Genomic DNA, 21,170 nt, shown 5'->3' on the forward strand with positions numbered 1-21,170 from the left:
GAGAGCAGATGACTGTAAGATACAAGTGCTGGGATTGGCTTCTCTTTCCCAGTGTTGCTGTCATTATCTCTGTAGAGATGCATCATGCATCCAGCAGCTGCCTGAACATACTCAGCACTCAGGCTTTGAGAGCCCAGGTGCTTAAAGACAGCTCAGGCAGGCAAACACTGGTCCCTGTGGGAAAGGAAGTCCCTTGCTGTTCCAAGAAACCCTTGCAAGCCCCAAGGTGCTGCTCATGTATAACAGCTTGTTGAAACTGGAGCCTGCTGTTGTTTAAATATAGGCATGGAGTTTATCTCTCCAAGCTGTAATGGTGGAATGTAAATATTTGAATTGATTTGTGAGTCACGTTGAATGTTCTATATTACATGGGCTGGAAGCAAATTGAATAGAAATTCATTCATTTTGAGGTAGAAATTCACCTAAGACTCTTCTTATATTTAATTGATTATTGTATAAAGTTAAGCAACAACCAAAAATGATGCAATGTTTAAAATTGCTTTTATTCTTCACTGGTGTATTTTTTTAATGGGACCTTCTCCTTGGGCTTCAATTATCTTACTTAGATCTTTTTGTTCCAGGCTTGTTTCATTATCAGTATTTCTTTAAGTACATAATGCATATTTGGGTTCTTTAAACAAATAAGCCCACAGGACATCTGGTATATCATAAGGTGTTCTGTTTTTAATGAACCTGATTTGCCTCCTCCTGCAATGTGATTCTGGGAGCTTCAATAATTTAAGCTTATCTTTTTTTAGAAATTATTGCAAGAGGTCAGAATGTCTTAAAACACACTGTGTTAGATTTTAGTGTTGCTGCTTAAATATCACATTTTGTTTTGGTGCATCATTGCTGTTGGGAAACTCAGCACATCTCCAATTAGGAGCATGGGAAAGCTTCAGTCACTTTGAAGCAGGGCCCTTGTGCCTTTTGGCTTGTTTCAGCAGGAACTAACAACATAATCTGATAAAGACATGGACCCAGGGAAGAAGGTGATTGCTATCAAATAATGGCTTCTTCTGCATTATTTTGAGAAACTGAAGGAAGTGAAGAAAAACCCAGTATCTGTGCTCAATTTGTAAACCACAAGTAGCATGGAACAATTCTTACAGCTTTAATCTGTTACAGTTATCCAGCCCTGTAGATGGCATTCTCTTGACAGTGGTACCCTGGGGGAAAGAGCACCCTGTGCTCTCTGTCCTGTGACCACTTCATCTGTTCTTTACTTTTTTATTTTATTTCTTTTAAATTAGTAATTGAACTTTAGGTACTGGGCAGATCATTGTGTATCATTACTTAGCTGTGGAATAAGATCCCTTCCTGGATCACAGTTGAGCTGTGTAGGAAACTGTGTTGTCCAGGGCTCCATTTATTACTGCTGCCTTTCCTGGGTGCAAAGTCCATACCCTCTTTAAACTTCATGTATAAAATAATGCCCTGTGACGGACAGCTTTCACTGAGGTCTGTATTTTTAGGATTATAACCATTTATGAAAAGCTACTTCATGTTTATTTGGTTGAATCTCAAATTTATGCTAGGAAAAACCTAAAAATAAAATGTTATCCTGCTATGTAAATACATGGATAGTTTGTGTTTGAACATGTGGTCGTCAATGTCAATTCCCATTCATGTAATAAAATAGAGGAGAGCTGAAAGTGGCTCGGAGTGACCAGAATGATCAGAAGTGTGACACCCTTTGTACAAGGAGCAGAGGAGTAGGACAGGACTCTGAGCAAGGAGTGGGGTCATTGGGCTGGGGACATGATGAACACTTGTGAGTGGCAGAAAAGGGATCAGTGTTGAGTGAAATTTGTTCACTACCCTTGTGTACAAGAATTAATTGTGTTAAAGTAACAAATAGCTGGTACAGATCCATGGAGTAGGAGGTTCCTCACAGAGTGCATGGCTGAGCAGCGGATCTCTGTGTAGGGGTTATTGAATAATGAATTTCAGAAATGGCTCATTGGATTTATGGAAGAAAGTCCATTGAGGGCCCTGATTCAAGAAGTCAGAACTGTAATTTCTTTGGAGTTGGAAGATTATCTTAGGAAGAAGCATTGTGTGCTCACCATTGCACAGATCCTTAGGGACTTGCTAGTGCTGGCTTCTGAACACAGTGCTGGGCTTGGTGGACATTTTCCCTGGTGTGGCTAATTTTAAGCATTTATGGAGAATTTGTAGCTAAGTTACCTCGGGCTCTCTAAGCAAAGTAATTTGCTGGGTTTCTTCAACCCCATTTGTGGATCTGTGAAAAATCTTTGCCCAAGAGAGGGGAGAGAGCTGATGTTACTGCTCCTGTAGAGTCGAGCTCTTAAGGCAGAAATTGGAGAGGCTATGATAGTTTTAGACTTACAGTAAAGGAAAGGAAAATTATATCATGTCAGTAATTTTTGCAAGGCAATGGGTGCAATGGCAATTTTTTGGAATGTGTAGCATATCTGAATATGCCTGAATAGTAGTGGTGGAGGTGGATAGGTTGCTGTTCTGATTTTCTGGGAAAGTTTTCTCTTGGTGCTAATGATACAGAGGCAAAATGAGCCAGGTTATTAGAATTCAAAGATCTTTGATGGCTGGCTTCCTACTCTCCTCTACACAGCTAATGGGAAATACCGGAGTAGATGAGCTCTTCTTGCCCAAGATTTGATCCAAATTGAAAATGCCACCTCTTTTAACTCTAAGGTCTCCAGACTGGCCTTTTCAGTGGGCTCAACTATTTCAAATGATGCACTGATTTAATAGAAGGAAAATTCCACATTTTGGAAAAGGTAAAATAAATGTTTGTTTCTAGTTTGTGCTCCTCTAAGTATTCAGCTTAGCCCTGAATGTTGCATTTGAGTTAATAGAATAAAAACAAGAATCAAGCTAAAGAAAACCCACAGCTCATGTGTGTCTCAGCTCATGTGTGCTATGTGGTCTGGAGGACTTGGAAGGAATGTAAGTTGAGTGCCATCTTTCTGTGCTTAAGGTCTTTGCTTGGCTGCCTGTGAAAATTTTAAGGGAAGTCACATGTCAGAGTTGCAATGTATCCAAGTAATAAATCCAAATAAAACAAACCTTAAAACAAGTCAACATAAAGGACACAAAATTCAAAATGAAGCCAAATGGGTATCCCCCAAAAAGTAAGAAATAGTGGGTATTTGGATTTTATTAGGAGTTTAGTGTCAAGGTTTCAGTTGCTACCATTGCTGTTGAATAAGATCTCCAGGTTTTATCATTTATGTCTGAACATCTCATGAAGATACAGCACAAGATTGACACTCATGGGAAATTTATCAAGTGACACTCATGGGAAATTTATCAAGTAATCTTGGTGTGTGGGTACTGGTACTTTTGGCTGTTTGAAAAATTGCCTTATTTTGCAGTGGCATATATGTGACCTTGCTTGCAGAGGCTTTCCAGTTTGAACAGGTTGGAAGTGCTGCTAGAAATTCTTTGGACGTGGAAATTGCCTGTGTGTTCTTTCACATAACCCTTAGTGGCAGCTCTTTGAGCATCACTGGAAGGCAGGAAGCTGCTGCTCCCCTTTTCCTCTGCAAAGGCTGAGACAACTGTGAACATACAGAGGGTGAATATAAGCCATGGTTGGAGCAGAGCAGGTTGGAAGTGAGGCCTTTCTGGTTTCCAAAGCTGTTCCCCAGCTGTGCTATTACAGAGTTTACATTCTAGTAAAATTATTAGCTTGCTTCTGAAAGATGTAGCATATGGAGAATTGAAGGATTTAAGAGTAATACTATTGTTGGTTAGTCCTCCTCTTTCTATATGGAAGCCATAAAATCAAAACTGGTCTTTGGGTAGAAGAGTTTCATTAAGAGAATTGAAATTTGAGACAGGTAATTGTGTGACCAACAGATGCAGCCTGAGATTGGGAAGGATTTTAAAAAAACGGAAACCAAAAGAAGACTTGCTTCAGGTCATCAGCTAATGAACTGTAGAAACCTGGAAGAAATTCCATTCTCAAATACAGTTTTGCTTTGTTGGCGCTTGCTTTGTGGTATTACTTTGCTTTGAGGTATTTGGCATATCCTGCTGGATTAAGTGTCCCTGGTTATCTCTGGTTTTTGTGGCATGATAACTTCCAAACAGGCTTTTAATAGGCTGCCATTTCTGTCAGCAAGCTGCTCTCAGCTCTTGTAGTCAGCTGGAATTCTTACAACTCAAGCCTTTAGAAGAAGAAAGTCACTTGCCAACCAGAAGAGTTATGGTGGTTCTGGTGTTACTGCATTCCCTTAAATGTAAAACAATTCACTATGTTGCTATCTGTTCTCCAATTCCAGGAAAGCCAATATTTTCAGTGGACATTCACCCAGATGGGACCAAGTTTGCAACAGGAGGACAGGGTAAGTCTGTGTACTGGTAGAAGGCAGAATTTTGGGTGGTGGTAACAACAACAACAACAACAACATCAATCTTGTGCCTTCACAGCACTTGAATTGGTTTCACCCTTTTAAAAAGACATCAATTTTATCTCTAAGAAACAGATAATTATGTAAGCTATGACAAAGTATTGGGAAGTGCTGCTGCTCCTGCAGAAGGCACGGTTACATGTTCTGATGTCCTCATCCCCTTGGATGTCATTGAGATAGTGGCTGCTATCAGTGATTGAGTCGTGGCCATATGGGCCAAATTTCCTTTTAATTTGAAGAGGAACTGGATGTGCTTTTGAGCTTTTTCAGTTGCTGAATAGTAGAGCTATTGGAACAGAAAAATCCAATTATATAAATAGAATAGCTTAAGAAATATATGCAAAAATATTATTTGGTTCACAATAGTGAGTAATTTTATGTTGGCTACAATAATTGCAATTTAGTATTTGAATATGTATCTTTTCTCTTTTAAAATACAATTTTTTTACAAGTAGTTGTCCTTACAGTTGGTATCAGTTATGTACAGTATGATTTTTGTACAAGGCTGTATAAATTTATTTTTAATAGCTCCAAGAAAAATAAAGCACTTCTGATTTGGTCTAATTATATCAAAATAACATCTGTATTCAGATGTTTCCAAAGTCCCCACTGCAGCAATGCCTACATTTTCACATCTGTTCTGGAACTGAGATTGATTTTGAAAAGCTTTTTTGGGTTTATTTAGAAGGGGGAGCTTTTTGGTCTCTTGCAGGTCAGGATTCTGGCAAAGTTGTGATCTGGAATATGGCTCCTGTCCTGAAAGAGGAAGATGAAAAGAATGAAAATATCCCCAAGATGCTTTGTCAGATGGACAATCACTTAGGTAACAAAGTTGGTTGGTTGGGTTTTTTCATTGCTGACTATTGCCAAAGCTTAAGACTTACATGTCTGTAATTGCAAAAATAATGCCTGTCCAGTGGTGAAGAGTCAATAAAACACAGCACAGTGGTCTCATATTTTGGCTGTATACTTTTCAAGATATTCAGCAGAAAATGCTGTTAAAATGTGAGGGAATGTGCAGGACACTATAGATACCTTTGGAAATCTCCTCCCTATAAGCTTTTATCAGCTGTGGCCATAAAGTATTTGGTAATGCACATTCTGAGAAACTGTAGAGCTCTGAAGGAAAGGACAGGAGAAGAAGTAAGTGTAAAAGATACATCACATGAAATATTTTGGTTGTAGTTATAAATTATAACATTTATTACATTATAAATCATTGCATTTGGAATTAGTAGGGTCACCTGACAAGTTGTCCTTTCTTTTCTTCAAAATATACCTCTCCTTCTTTGCCCTCTTAATCCCACTTTATTTACTAGAATAAGTTTCCTTCATTAGAGGAATATTAATTTTTCTTCCTTCAAGCCTCTTTTGGTGAAGCTTTTTTAGATAAGGGATAGAGTTTTCTAAGTAAGAAATTCCTCACTGCTACTGAAAGATAAGTACCAATTCATTTATCTAAAGCAGACAGAGTAACTGCTTTGAGTGGGGAAAACCCACTTAAATCCTAAATGTCTCCTGACAACCTTTGCTTATTTGTAATATAAACCCTGTCTGCAGTCCAGAACCACTTATTCTCATATTTCATCTTGCAAACTTTCTTTTGTGCCTTTCAGCTTGTGTGAACTGTGTGCGATGGTCAAACAATGGCGTTTACTTGGCCTCGGGGGGAGATGACAAGCTGATTATGGTGTGGAAACGAGCAGCGTAAGCATCCTTCTTCTTTCAGCTCTATTTCATCCTTCTTCCTTCAGCTCTATTTCATTTCAAGGAGGTTTCTCTGTGACATCTCAGTGCTCCCTCCCTGTCCTGCCCTTTGCCAAGCTCACTGCTCCACCTGGTGTGGAAGGAGCTGAAGGCTGGGGCACCACAGTGGTGCTGGGGATGTGGCCTGATTTCCTTTGGGCTGGAGGGTGTCTGTCTGGGCAGTCTCTCTCCTCTGGAGGAGCTGAGACATTTTCTTCTCTCCTTGAAGAAAACTTCCTAGTGAGATTTGAAGAGTCACCTTAAATGTTACCATTTTATGCTATCTATAGAAATTCTACATTTTATTGAAGCTAATTTTTTAATAACTTGAATTACTCTCTCTAAAAAAATGTGGTTTTCCCCTTCTGTATTGTAGGAATAACTGACTCTAAAATACAAGTGTACTGTGCAGCTGATTTTCTTTTTAAAAAGTGTTTTTTTCTTATAACTGTTTCTATTTTAATTAGGTACATTGGACCTAGCACTGTGTTTGGTTCTAGTAGCAAACTTACTAATGTTGAGCAATGGAGGTGTGTGTCAATTCTAAGAAGCCATTCAGGGGGTAAGTTTCAAGGTGTTGAATGAACATAATTTGCATGTATTTGGAAAAAAATAGCTTTTCAGCATCACGTTTTCTTGTTTGAAATATATATATTTGGTGGCAAGTCAGTAATTAATTTCAAGGGCAACAAGGAAAATTTATAATATAAAATTTTTAATAAAATGCAATTTTCATACAAGTAACTTCTGGCAAGTATGGTATGCAGGAGAAAAATTAACAACTAAGAAACTTACATTTTGCTATTTCCTAGCTTAAAAAGGAATCTGAATAAAGTAAGCTAAATTGTGTCTTTAATTAAATGTTCACACTAGCAGTGAATAATCTGATTGGCAAAAGACCATGTTTTTGTAAACCAAAGAATAACAATGTTTATTTAGAAGAAAAATATCTAAAGAGCAATGCAAAATTTGAATAAATAAATAATTTCAAATGCATTTTGCATCTGCTGACATGAGCTGTGATTAAAATCAAGATGGCACTTTGATCACTCCACATGGAGCAAAGTGAGTACATTGTAATAGCTTCTGTTACTTCTTCATTCAAAACAAGACTAAGTTCTTTGTGCAGGCATTAGTACTTCCTACAATCACTAAACATTGCATTCTTTCCCTTTTGCTTTTTTTTTCTTGACCCCTACTGAACATTGGAATTTGGGGAGTTTCACTCCCAGTGAGTTTTGCTTTCTTACCTTCCACTTTAGTGAGGTGATAATAATTTCTCAGTGATAGCAAAATGTTGCTACAGAGAACACAAGTTCTTTGTGCAGAGACTTTTTGATTTTCTGATTACCATCAATCTCTTAAATGGAAACTTCCTTTTCCCAAACAGATGTGATGGATGTAGCATGGTCTCCACACGATGCCTGGCTGGCATCCTGTAGTGTTGATAACACTGTTGTCATCTGGAACGCTGTCAAATTCCCAGGTGAGAGCTCTAAAGAGGTGCCAGCATGTAAAGCTTTGTGACTAAGTCTTCCCTCCTCAGTGTATTTCTCTGACTCTTCAGATCTCTAGGAGGGATTGGTTGTCTGTCTTTTGGAGTGACACACCTGCAGTCTAGCAGGTCAGTCCTTCCAGGTTTGGATGGCAATGAGCAGGGGATTCCACCCTGCTGCAGGCAACAGCTGCATTCAGGTGTGCTGCTGATTTTACATGGAAGTCATGATTGCCTGTGTTTATTTACATGCCATTTATTTCAAGCTGGCTTCCAATACTGATACCAGAGTTTTTAGACTTTGAAGCTAATTGTGCACCCTCTCAGCCTCTCCTCCCACAGGCTGATAAGCAAGAGTGTGACTGAAAGTAGGTTACCAGGTCTGCCAGCCTTGGGTGTCTGTTGAGTCACAACTTTGACTTGGTTCACACTTGCTGCACAAAGCTGGATTAGTTGTGATAATCTTTGGGTGTGGAGGAAAGGGTGAATGTTTAACTGAAATTCCAGTTCAAGTGCTGCTTTCCACAGCTTCAAAGTGCTACTCTAAAGCACTGGGACTCTGCTCTCTGACCTGTCTTCTAAAGAGTTTTGCACCACTTACTCTGGCCAGAACTCTATTTACCACTTCTTTTATATCAGTTTTTTCTTAAGTACAGCCTCCAATTTGGTTGGTATGTTGTTTCTACACTAAAGGAGGTTATAGTAATACGCTGTTCAAAAATATGTAAATTTTCTCAACACTCTGCCTGGAAGGAGTTAGCAGTAACTACTCTCTATTCTCAATTTTTGTGTGCACAGAAATTCTTGCCACTTTGAAGGGGCATTCTGGCTTGGTGAAAGGGCTGACCTGGGATCCTGTTGGAAAATACATTGCCTCTCAGGCTGATGATCGAAGTTTGAAGGTGTGGCGGACCCTGGACTGGCAGCTGGAAACCAGCATCACAAAACCCTTTGATGAGGTACTTCACAATGTGTGACTGTTCCAAGTGAATTCCCAGTATCCAAAAAGAATGAATGCAAATAAAAATAACTCGGATTTTGTATGAACACTAATTAATTGAACAGTGCTGAATCAAATAAAGCTCTCAGATAACAGCTACAGAGGGCAAAAAAAGAATTACTTTCTCATAAAAATAGGATTGACTAGAGACTGTCATTGTCATTTATTATTGTGGATATCAAAAGTTTACATGGGTTATGTAAACAATTAAGTAAACTTCTGAAAATACAGTGGTTATTCTGTGGAAGTGTTTGCACACTGATCACAATAGTCTGACATTCTTCCCTGTGCATCTTCTGTTGGCCACTATCAGAAATGAGGTAAGTACTTGGAGGGATCTTTGACCTGGCATCACAGAGCTCTTACATGGTGACTTTTATGAAGAGATCAAGTTCCTGGGGACAGAAGCTGCTGCTTGGTGTTCTGCAGTGATCTGAGGGTATTGTGATTAGTGCAGTTGCTCTTTGTAGTAGACCTTGTCTGCTTCCACTCACATGGGAGCTGCTGTGGCAAGCTGAAGTCTCATCATTAGTGGTTGCTGTGTTGCAGCCCTGTTACAAACCAGGACTGTGATAAATACTGAGGAAACAGTATCCAAAAAGATGTAACATTTGTCTTTCCTTTAGAAAAGTTCTCAGAGTTCCTTTCCCCCTCTTTTGATAGGGTTTCTTAAGTTATACCACATCACCTGTGTAAACATGAACAAATGCTGAGAATTATATGTGAGGTCACTCTTTTATACTCTCAGGATACTTACTTTGTAATCGTATTCCCTAAATCTGAAATTTAAATAGTTTATATTACAGCTCCTTTGTTTGCCAAACACTTTTAAAGCTCTGGTATGTTTTTTTTTTTTGTCAGTGTGGAGGGACAACTCATGTGCTGCGCCTTAGCTGGTCACCTGATGGTCACTATCTTGTTTCTGCTCATGCCATGAATAATTCTGGACCCACTGCTCAGATCATTGAGAGGGATGGATGGAAAACCAACATGGATTTTGTAGGGCACCGGAAGGCAGTTACAGTAGTGGTGAGTGATTGATAGAAATTTATCCGTGAAGTTAAAACTTGTTGCTTTTTGATAATTTTATGTATAAATGGGACAAGAAGTGAAGATAGGCGTCAAGATTAGTAAAGGAAATGCATGGTGGTGGTTAAAAAATGTCAGCTTTACTTGTTGGAAGCAATCAGGTGGCTGTTGTGATAGGAGAACTGGATGTAGATGAACAAGACAAAGGGGAATACAGGAGCACGTTAGGAATGTCAAACATCAGCTTTGTTGGCTGTTCAGTGACTTGATTAAAATGATTTAGGTTTCTGGTGGATTTCTGATCCCTAGTAAAATTAATATTGTTTGCCTTTTCTGTGAAGGCATTCAGAAAACCCCTTAAGAAAGCCTCTGCAGCTTTTGTCAGTGCTCTTACAGAGTCTGGTTCAGGACTTTATTTCTATTAAATGTTTTTTCACTCTTAAGTGGAAAATTTGCTTAGAAAGCAGATCTTCTGTTGAAATGTAATTACTGTGATAAAATTTGGGCATCTTATTTGTTCAGAAATTCAATCCAAAAATCTTCAAAAAGAAACAAAAGAATGGGAGCTCCACCAAGTCAAGTTGTCCCTACTGCTGTTGTGCTGTCGGTAGCAAAGATCGATCTCTGTCTGTCTGGGTAAGTGATTTCTTTGCTGCCTTTGAACTAATGTGGTCATTGGATAACTTGGGGGTTTAACACAAAAGTCACATGTACAGCATTAAGTCTTACATTTAGTGTCATGTTTAGGGATTTTTTTTGTCTCTGTTGTTGCAGGTTTAGCTGATTGGTAAGGAGGTGGATTTGTATTAGTTCATTTCTCTAAAGGCAGGAGCAGTTAGAAGCCAGTGGCAGAGTGTGCCCTGGTCAGGGGGAGCAGCTGTTAAGGGAGAAAACATTTTACTGCAGTTAATAAATGCAGCCTTATTTTCATCCTTTTACTTGTCTTCTGTTCTTGTAAAGGAAAGGGATGTGAAAGTGAATGAGCTTTTTAAGTATTCTTTCAAGTTTTTGATATCTAGTTTGGGTTTTACTTTAAAATCTACACTAAAATTTTTATTCTGGCTGGGAGAAGAGTAACTATTTTCACATTTTTAAATGCAACTGGAAAATACAGGGAATCAATTTAACTGATTTGTAAAGCTTTCTGATGAGAACTTTGCCAGAACCCACCAATTGCTAACTGCAATCTACTATTTTTAGCTTCCAGTGTGATATTTATCCATCAATCTCTGGATGCATAACTAAATCTGTTTCTGGTAATGCTACCAGTGCTTACCCATGTCAAAGTATCACTTGGTATATTTTACTTTCTATTTATATTATGAAGATTTCATTTGGAGTGGCTGTTGAAATTACAGAAGGTAGCACAGAGATGCAGTTATAGGTTGTCTTTGCCCTGAGGAGCTTAATAAACATATATAGAGTGCAGACCTATGGAAGCATAAATAACTACTGAAGATGACAGTGACACTGCATCTGTGAACCTGTGAGCATAAAACTTCCTTGACCTTATCAACCTCTACTTCATTTCAGTTGTACTATACACTTAGAGACAATAAGTCCATTGATTTGACATTAAAGAGCTTAGAATGTCTAATTTAGAGCAGGTTATTGGAGTTTTTGTATTCAGTTCTTTATTACTAAGCTGATTCTTAAGTGCAGAGGAATCCTCTTTAAGAGTTATTGTGAGTCAAATTCCCTTTGCTCTTGGTAGGTTTCACTTTCTCAGACAAGTAGGCTGAGTGAGGACATGGAAACCTAATCTGTTTTCTGTCTTCTTGTGCTGGCAGTTTGCAGCATCCTTATCTCAGTACAGCTTAGAATAGAAGCTGTCTTTTGCATCTGTGGAATTGCTTTTGGGGTGGCAGAGAGTCTTTTAAGACTGTGGTGTGAAGGTAAAGTTGATTAAGAAATTCAGTCTGTGTTTCAGAAAGGAGAATTGAAGGTCAGCTGTTATTCTGCAGGGATTTTCTGCCCCAGCAGTGGAACAGGTGACTTGGTGCTTCAGATGCAGCACCAGGCATGCAGCTGTTTCCTGGGCAGACCTTGTTTGGTGCATATTGTGAGGCTCTGGGAGAATGTTAATATGGTACTATCTGTGGTCGTGTGGAACTTCTACATTTCTGAGTGTTGTTTCTTGTTTTCTTAAGCTCACGTGTCTGAAGCGACCTTTAGTTGTCATCCATGAGCTGTTTGACAAGTCAATCATGGACATCTCCTGGTAAGTTGATTTCTCCTGTTTGTTATGGAAGCCAAACAATTGTTATCAATTTTAGGTGTACTTATTAGCTGGAAATGCCTTAAAACAATACAGATTGTGGTTGTTGGAACACAAGTAATTGGTTGCTGAAGGTTTTTTTCTGCTGCAGCATCTTGATAGTAATATGAGCAAATAGCACATGGTCACTTGAGATTATTAACTGAACAAACAGTAATGCATTTAGAGCAAGACACAGTAAAATATCTGTGTAAATAGTTTCTACTTGTTACAATTCTCTGACATAGGTTGTCTTAATTCTATCACTTCCTCACTTCTGAAATTCTCCCTTAATAGTTACAACAATCTCTTGGTGGGTTTATACTGGGAATTTTAAAGCTTCGTGCTTTCTATATGCCATGTGGATTTTGCCTTGAAGCTCAGTGAACCACAAAAAAAAAAAGCTTTAAAACCAAAACATTTTTCTTTCATTAAGAGATTAAGACTAGAAAGCCAGAAAGTGGAATATTTCATGAGAAATGCTGCTATTGTTATAGAACAATAGCTTTGAATAGTTTGGTTTTCCTGTAGTGTTTTTTATTTCTCCATCTGCAATTTGCACATTTTTCATGGCATGAAGTCGTTGGGAGTAATAACTGGTTAACATTTTGTAGTTTTGTGAGGAAATGGTATTGTGGGGTATTTGAGAGACAAAGGATCATCAGGCAGCTTGGTATTTTATATCCTGTTTACAAATTGAAACAGATGGATAAAATGTCAATAACATGGAGTGTTCCCAGAAATGTGCTCCATTCTGAAAACAGACGTAGTAAATTCTGAGAAAGCTGGTACTATTATATTGTTATAGCTATATAATTTCTGGTTTAGAATTTTAGACTTGGATCCATCAATATAATATCTGTGAGGGATTATGTTTTCACAGAACAATTGCTTGGATCCAGAGGTCAATAGGAGCACAGCAATTTTCTCTGCAAAGCAAACAGAAAACCTTCAACATGAGTTTACTGTTTTCTAATTTGGAGTACCGGTGGTGTACCTTGTTTCATGGTGCTGAGGCTGATTTCTCTGACTGTGATGCTATCGGGGCACCCATGCCACAAAAACAGGGGTTGCCAAATGCCTGTAGCTGTGGTACTTGTAATGGATTTTTAGTAACTTGGTTAGGACTTTGGAGTTGGGTCAGTTTTCCTTTCCTCTTCCCTTCTGTGTAACAATTCATCTGTAAGCCACTGTGTCACTGTCTCTGTGAGTTCTGTGCTTAAAAGTGTCTGAGGGAGAAGTCAAAATCCAAGTATTTTTTCAAATGTGCAATAATAGGTTACATATGCAAGATTATCTTTCTCTTAAGATAGATAGTTTCTCCTCTCTCTTTTTGCTAAGAAAACCTGACCTCCAGAAGAGGGTTACTATGTGTCCCCACAAATAAACACATGTGCAGTTTCCTTAAAAACCCAAATAATTGAACAGTAGCAAAATCAAACCTGTGTTCTTGCCTAGTACCAAGATTTTTTGGCCTGCTTGTCAGCTCTTCACCTACTTCCATTAGCACAAAAATTTTCCTCATCTGTTGAAGGAAATACATTTATAATTTTCTCTCCCTGTTCATTGTGAACACTATTCAGGTTCACACCTTCAGGAAAGTTTCCATGGTGCTGCTCATGCCATGGGCAGGTTATTGTCCCAGTGCCACCATCCTTGTGCAGTCTGCAAGGGAGCATTGGCACAGGGACTCTGCTGCCTGTCATCCTGTGTCCTCACTGTCCCACTTCTCTGGTTCCATGAGTTATTGCTGTGATAATAAATCTTAAGCTGATATTTTTATTGAACAATCCATCAGATTTTATTGAGCAGTCCATCATCTTTGCTTGAATGAAACAGATTAAAAACAAAGTTGGACCTTTATTTCCCTCAGGACCCTTAATGGACTTGGTATCCTGGTGTGTTCCATGGATGGATCAGTGGCATTTTTGGACTTTTCCCAGGATGAACTTGGGGATCCACTCAGTGAGGAGGAAAAGGTACAGCAAGCACTCAGAGAACCTTTGATCATATTTCAGGGATGTATTGATTCAATTACAATACTAGCCTGTTTATAGAAGTATGTAGTAACTGATTTCCATATTATAGAAAATATGTTGCTCTTGTCTGCTTTACAAATCATTAAAAAAGAGTAGTCAAGTGAATGTGTGGTATTAGTTTCTCTTCTGGAAAAAAAGAATTTGGAAAGCATCCACTTGCTTACATCATTATACATCTGAAGTAATTATTTGGCCAAGGAAACAAGAAGTGAGTGCTTCAAAGCACTATAAAATTACTCTTTCACTTGCATATATGCAAGTCTTTTTAAACTGATTGCTCTTGGCTGTTTTTCCTCTCATTGCTATTAGCAACTAGAGCTTTGAATTTCATTTATTTTACATATTGATTTAGTGTTAGTTGAAAACACAAAGAAAAAAAATCTGGTGTATAAATGCTACAGGGGGCATTTTATAGATTCTATTAGATTTGTGTGATTCCCTTGTGTTACAATCAGTGATGTCATGGTCACTCACATCTTTAATGCCCCCAGAGCAACATTCACCAGTCCACCTATGGCAAAAGCCTGGCTATCATGACTGAAGCTCAGTTGTCCACCACCATTATTGAGAATCCAGAGATGCTCAAGTACCAGCAGAGGCAGCAGCAGGGGGATCAGAAGAATTCCTCAATTCGGGAAGGCTCTGGGAATTCCACAGCTCCCAAAGTGGCAAGCATGGTTAATGGGGAGAGTCTGGAGGACATCAGAAAGGTAGGTGCTCGTGGGCACTGTCAAGTACTGAGTCACTAAATACCAAACTCCTAGTAAAGAACAGTTTCTGTGCCCTTACTTTTGTTAATGGCACCTTTCAGCCTGGGTATGACTCAACTGATCAACTTAGTGGGTCATTATTGGGACTTGTTGGAAAGTTAAATGCTTTTAAGCAGAAAGCAGGCTATGTGGATATTTCTGTGATGGGTGCAAAATTCTTGGTGTGCAGGAAGGAAATCAAGAGTAACTAATGACAGAGGAGCTGTTGAACTGTGTTTCAGTTTCTTAATTACAGAGGTTGAAAGCATTATTTAGTTGTGTCCTAAACACAGAACACAATTTTTAATTAAAGATTTGATATGCATAATGTTTTAGACTTGATTCTAAAGTGGAGAGCAGATTACATTCTCCACAAATGCCTTTTCTACAGATGGATAGGTTGAAAATTGAAAAATTGTTTGTGTTTATGGGAAAGTCTTTGCTAACAGATTTTTAATTGAGGCACCTCTTCTAATATACCTATTTTTGTGGGGAAAAAAATTAAAATAGCATTTCCCATTTATCAGAAATTATGATAAAATGTATTTCCCAACAGAACCTCTTAAAAAAACAAGTGGAAACACGAACGGCAGATGGCCGGAGAAGGATCACACCTCTCTGCATAGCTCAACTGGACACTGGGTATGTTTGGAAGTAATGCATAAAATCCTTCTTTGCCTTCTTATCTTTTTGTTTGTTTGTTTGTTTGTTTCCCTGTTCCAGGCTTAGCATTCCATCTTAGGGCATCATAAAGCACTTACTGGAAATAAGTGTGTATTCTTAAGAAATACAGTTTCAACCAGTGTTCTTTGGCCATGAGATCTCACTTCTAATAGATCAGGCAAATTCTCATTTACTGTTATAGGTGAACAATGCTCTAATGTATTGTAAATCTGTATTAGTACCAGCTTTAATATCCTTTGGATATGAGAAATCATTCTGGAAAGGTACTGGGGATTTATTTAGGATGCATATGAGTATCCACATGTGGAAAAAGGAAGAATGGAATAAATGTTTTAGCTAAAATTACTATTTTTGAATTATCTTTAAAGTGGTTTTGAGAAATGTATTTGTTGTTTGTCTTTTTGTTTAGGGATTTTTCTACAGCATTTTTCAATAGCATCCCAATATCTGGAACTCTGTCTGGCTCAATGATGTCTTCTCAAAGTAACCAGCAGCTCATGTCACTAGATTCGAACGCAGCAAATTCCCTTAATACTTCAAAGCCTTCTGTAGAGCCAACAGCAGCCAGTATAAAACCAACAGATGATGCAGCCAATAAAGATGGGTCAGTATTTGCTGTTTTGTTTTGCACATGAATCTGTTCAGTTTTTAATTCTTATTTATAGTTTTATAATGAAGAAATTATTAAAGTAGTTTCCTTATTGCAAAACCCCAAGAATCTAATCATGCTGAAAACATTGAGATTTTATTAGTGTTTGATTACTTTAAATGTTGATGAATTTGGAATTAATAAATCCATGTGCATGGTTCTGGCAGTGAACTTCAGTGCAATGAAGTGTACAGCTGATTGTTAGTGCTTTAGCAAAATGACTTGTTGGTGGGTTGCTATTAGTAAACAATAGAAGGTGTTGCAGTAGTGTAAGTAATGAAACCTACTTTACATCCAATTCTGACCTGAGTCCTCTCTTCAGACATGGTGATCCTTTTTTCCTGTCCAACAGCCCCATCAGAGCACAGTGACATTGGCTTGTCAGTGCACATGTGCTGATGGGCCAGCGTGTCTTTCAAACTAACTACAGAACAACTGAATTTTACTTGCTTTTCCCTCAGTGGTAGCACTGACCTGACTTTTCTCAGTGTGTTTTTATAGCATTTGTAGCAGCATAGTGTCATTGAAACCTCTACTTCTCCACCAAATTTGGTTGAAATTGGCCACAGATTAAAAAATGAGCTAGTGGACTATGAGAAATGATTGACAGATGAAACTATTAAGTATCCTTTTCTTTGTAAATTGTACTTCTAGCAGCTTTTTAGTACAAGCATCAGTTATTTTAGAGCCATTCATTCTCTGAATTAATTCTCTGAATGAATTGAAAAATCTCTAAAGTAAACAGCTATTGAAATAGTAGATCCCTGGAATGCTTTAGTGTGGGGAAAACACATTCCTTTGCCCTAGAGTTATGCTTGGAAAGGCCTAATAATCAGGTTGGATTTTTCAACAACAAAATCTAAACCTGGCAGGAATTGTTTCATCCCAATTGTTTGCTTGATAAACAGTGAAATATAATATTGTAATGGAAATATTTGGTAACCTGAACAAGGGGTAAAAGCAGGAACCCCTGTGATCATTTTAAAAAGTGATCCTTTCTTAGTAAGTACCAGCTGAAAGTATAATTTCCTTCCTGAATTTAAAATACCCAGTAAATGAATTAGAGTCTTTTAATCCAGATATGTGGCCACATGAAGCTCTGAGGTGTACCACAGACAGCTTTTGAGAGTAAGCAAAGCTTGTAAAACACTGATGCATGAAAGAGTGGAAAAAGAATATTATAACTGATTATATACTTGAGTGAAAGGTTTTCAACATGGTTTCTAGCCACTATCATGAGTGCTAGTTGTTATGAGCAATGCAGCTTACCAGTACTAAATTTTTCAATCCTTATTTTGCTGTCTCTTTTCTTGACAGTGTAAATGCTACCTCTGCCTCAGCTGCTCCTTCTGCATCGTCTTCCTCTGTGTTGACAACTCCATCCAAGATTGAGCCCATGAAAGCATTTGATTCTCGATTCACAGAACGATCCAAAGCCACCTCAGGGACTGCTGTTGTAACAAACACAAACCAGACTGTTGTGGACAGGTAGGACATGGCCTGGCGAGGGAGGAAGGGAATCAGGTAGAGTTGAAACATTAATTCTATGTGGTGTAGATGTCACACTGCTGACACTTTAGAAGTTGTCTTGGATTTCTTCCACTATTGGAAGGAAGGGGGCAGCTACAAATAGGTGAATTCTGTCCTGCTATTACCCTTTGTACATTTGTCCCTGCCATTTTGATATCACACAGAATCTCCAAGATACTCCAAGTTAAAATTATTGTTGTAAGAGGCTGTGTGTGCACAGGCCTGTGTCACTGAGTGCAGCTGGACTCCTTAGAAGACAAACCCAGCCAAAAATAGCCAGCCTGCATCTCTGTACAAGAGAGATTTACTTCAAGGTAAATTACCATACATGTCAGCAGATGACCTCTCATCACCACAGCTACAGTTATATTTCAGCTTTATGCCTTGAAGGCATGCATAGAAGATTCTCTGAGTTTAAAAGGTTTTATCTCTGGATCCATGTGATTTAAAAAAAAAAAAGGAAAGCATTTTGGTTAGTGACATAGTGTTATGGCATAAATATTCCTGTTTCACCAAAACAAATGATAAAAAAATAACAATCTTGAGAAAAAAGTATGTAGTTCCCCAGTTATCAGTAAAACTTGGTTTTATACAACAATATTTTACAAACATACCCATAACAATATTTTTATGTTAAAGAGCTTAACCATGTGATGCATAAGCAAGATGTCTTAAATTACTCTCAGAAATGCTTCTAATGTGTCATTGAAATATAGATAAAAGTGTATTGTTTGGCATAATTCAGGTGCCAGAGAAAAAAGGTTTGGATTATGCAAGGTATTTCTCTGAAGCCAAGTAGTTTAGGAATAAATGGCAAAACAGTGTGAGTTAATAACCAGCTATTGGAGGGAAAGGAAGAGTATGATTAAATTACCTATTTTAGGATATAATGGTTAACAAGAGAGTTCTCAAGGACCTGGACAGGGACTTTTCACAGGTTGTGAAACACATAGTGACAGGACAAGGGAGAATGACTTCAGACTGAAAGAGAGCAGGTTTGGATGAGATATTAGTAAAAAATCCCTTACTGGGAGGGTGATAGACACTGGAACAGGTTGCCCAGAGAAAATGTTGATGTCTCATCCCTGGAAGTGTTCAAGGCCAGATGGGATGGAGCTTGGAGCAACCTGGCCTGGTGGAAGGTGTCCCTGCCCATGGCATGTTGTTGGAATCAGAATGGTCTTCAGGGTCCCTTCCACTCCAGCCATTCTGTGATTCCATAGTTATATTTCCTAGAATGGAAGCTGGGGCAGTGAAGTCATGTGTGTGGTTTGCAGAGACACATTTTGCAGCAGTCAGAACTGAACAGAACAACTTCTGGGGGTAGACAACCGAATGACAAAAGTTCTACATGAATAAGCAGAAAGTCAAATGTCCACTGAAGGGGAAAACTTTAACTACTCTTGCATCTTAGAGTGTTGAATTATTTGTATCAGCTCAGGGAAAGAGATCTGATGGTAATTGGAACTGAATGCTTAAGTAAAGTTGCTATTTTCAGCTTTATCCCATGGCTAACTGCTGGTTTGATTAATTTTTTTTAAAGGGGAGAATATGTCTGCTTGGTTTACAGCTATATTGCACACTGTCCTTTTGGAAAGGGTTTGCCATACCTCTACAGCTTCCTCCTCCTGCCTTTGTGTGCTTTGAAATACACCCCAAGAGGGCTCAGAAATGTCATCTTATCTGCAAGAAGGCAATGTGTGGGATATATGGCAACTTTTGGAATCAGCTTTTTTTTACAGACTTTTTTTTTACAGACTGAAGGATCAGAATTTAATTAAAGACAATAAGCCCAAGGATATTCTGGAGAGCAGCAGTGATAGTGAAGAGAAGATTCCAGCTGTCAAACCACTCAGTGTACCCAAACGGAAACTGGAACTTGAGGGAGAAACAGTAGAAAAGAAGAAAAAAGGAAGGCCTAGGAAAGACTCCAGACTTGTACCAGTAACTTTAACTGTTCAGGTGAAATATATAAAATTCATTGTGGCTTTCAAAGTTCATTTAATAAAGTCAGTCCCCTGTTGACTTGTTCCATTGACTCAGGGAAACACGAGTAGTATCAGTCCCTCAGAATTTTTAGCCATCCCTCTTCCATACCTTTAAATTTGCTGGTTTTAGAATTTAAGCTTAGAAAAAGCAGGTGCACGTAGTGTGGCAAATGTGTTTATCTTTTATATAACTATGTAGCTACTTACTAAAGGTCCCAGCATGCTAAGTAATGCTAGCCTGCCAAAGACTGTCTAGAATAAAATGAAATGCCAACAGTTTTTGGTGGTGTATGATGGAGAGTGGTCCAAGAACAAGAAAGTGACTTGTATATGGTGATTTAAATGTTTATAAATTTCCTCAGAACCCTAAAGTAGTTGCATTAGTTTCCATCATTTTCAGGCATATAGATACCTTTGTTTTCAGTATCTAGAGCTTCGATTTCCCATGTAATACAGCAGAATTTCAGGAATTAGTTGCAGCTGAAAATAGGGGCGTTTTCAAAAAACAAAAAGAGACCACTTCAAGTTTTTTTGTTTTTCTTTGATTCTTAGAAGCTATATTAAAAAACTTGTATTCATACAACTAATTGGAACAAGACTAACATTTGCAATTGTCATTATTTGGAATTTTAAGAAAATTCTTTTTCAAATCAATCTATTTGGTAGAATATATTTGGTTTTCACTTTTTTAAATAAAGAAATGTAACTATTTCTGCAATTTTTTTCCAGTCCCCAGCTACACTGGCCTCTGAGAAGGATGCTGCTTGCATCTCTGCACCAGCATTAGCACTTAAACTGCCAACCCCAATCCCACAGAAATCGTTTACTTTGCAAGTAAGTGGACTATAAGGAAAAAATACTTTAAAAACAAACAAAAAAAATCCTGCTTTCTTTTAAATATCCTCAGGTTATTCACATCCTTTGATGAGTTAATGTTTGAATGCTTGTATTTGTTCAAGCAAGCAAGATGGTAAAGCTTTAGCTTCTAAGAATATGTCTGTGTGAGCAAAGAAAATGGCAAATCAGCTAAAAATGGGTCACTTCTGACCCAGCTAAACTCCAGAGAGGAGTGAGTACCTCTGGTTCATCAGTCCCTCCCCCTGGTTAGCCAAAGTGTGGGGTGGAGATAAGAGTCTGTGAGGAGTGGCTGCTGCACTGTTACTGCAGTGGGGTTGGGAGTACACCACTGAGGAATAAAACCAGGGCTTTTCTGAGAGCTCTCTGGAGGTGCTCTGCATCTGAACAGGCTGGCAAATAGTAATGTTTTAGGTATTTATGAAGCAGTTTTTAGGTGTGTTCAGGTTGTGGTAGTCTGGTTCCAATTGCAAGACTGTGGGAAGACTGGGCACATACAGACTTGATCTGGTGCCCATAATTAGGAAGCAGAGACAGACTAGCACAGCCTTTCCTTCTGTTTGTGCTTCAAATACAAAGAAATTACTTGTGTTTTAGGCAAGGCTCATTTTCAGAGGTCTGCTTCTTTTGAAGTGCCATGGTATATTTTGAACCCACATTAAACAGAGAATGCCATACTTAAAAGTGTTCTCAAAGACAGCATTGTTTTGGTTCTAATAGTAGTTGCTGCTTTTTTGAGTAATTTT

At 38.3% G+C, this 21,170-nt stretch overlaps 1 protein-coding gene across 4 annotated transcripts in view; it reads left to right on the forward strand.

The window, feature by feature from the left end:
- The window catches only part of LOC132081561 (protein HIRA), a 32,241-nt gene that overhangs the window by 2,595 nt on the left and 8,476 nt on the right, over window positions 1–21,170 (forward strand). For 2 of the 4 annotated variants that reach the window (XM_059485370.1, XM_059485367.1), the window contains exons 2-17: window positions 4,275–4,337; window positions 5,116–5,226; window positions 6,020–6,110; window positions 6,617–6,711; window positions 7,540–7,635; window positions 8,443–8,603; window positions 9,506–9,673; window positions 10,196–10,309; window positions 11,824–11,894; window positions 13,804–13,909; window positions 14,461–14,679; window positions 15,275–15,360; window positions 15,812–16,006; window positions 17,369–17,539; window positions 19,324–19,543; window positions 20,299–20,403. In XM_059485370.1, coding sequence (XP_059341353.1) covers window positions 4,275–4,337; window positions 5,116–5,226; window positions 6,020–6,110; window positions 6,617–6,711; window positions 7,540–7,635; window positions 8,443–8,603; window positions 9,506–9,673; window positions 10,196–10,309; window positions 11,824–11,894; window positions 13,804–13,909; window positions 14,461–14,679; window positions 15,275–15,360; window positions 15,812–16,006; window positions 17,369–17,539; window positions 19,324–19,543; window positions 20,299–20,403 — 2,072 coding nt within the window. The remainder of the gene's footprint in view (window positions 1–4,274; window positions 4,338–5,115; window positions 5,227–6,019; window positions 6,111–6,616; window positions 6,712–7,539; window positions 7,636–8,442; window positions 8,604–9,505; window positions 9,674–10,195; window positions 10,310–11,823; window positions 11,895–13,803; window positions 13,910–14,460; window positions 14,680–15,274; window positions 15,361–15,811; window positions 16,007–17,368; window positions 17,540–19,323; window positions 19,544–20,298; window positions 20,404–21,170) is intronic. The other 2 variants (XM_059485371.1, XM_059485368.1) reach the window with 1 other exon arrangement.

The sequence above is a fragment of the Ammospiza nelsoni genome, chromosome 18, assembly GCF_027579445.1.
Source record: "Ammospiza nelsoni isolate bAmmNel1 chromosome 18, bAmmNel1.pri, whole genome shotgun sequence".
Taxonomy (NCBI): domain Eukaryota; kingdom Metazoa; phylum Chordata; class Aves; order Passeriformes; family Passerellidae; genus Ammospiza; species Ammospiza nelsoni.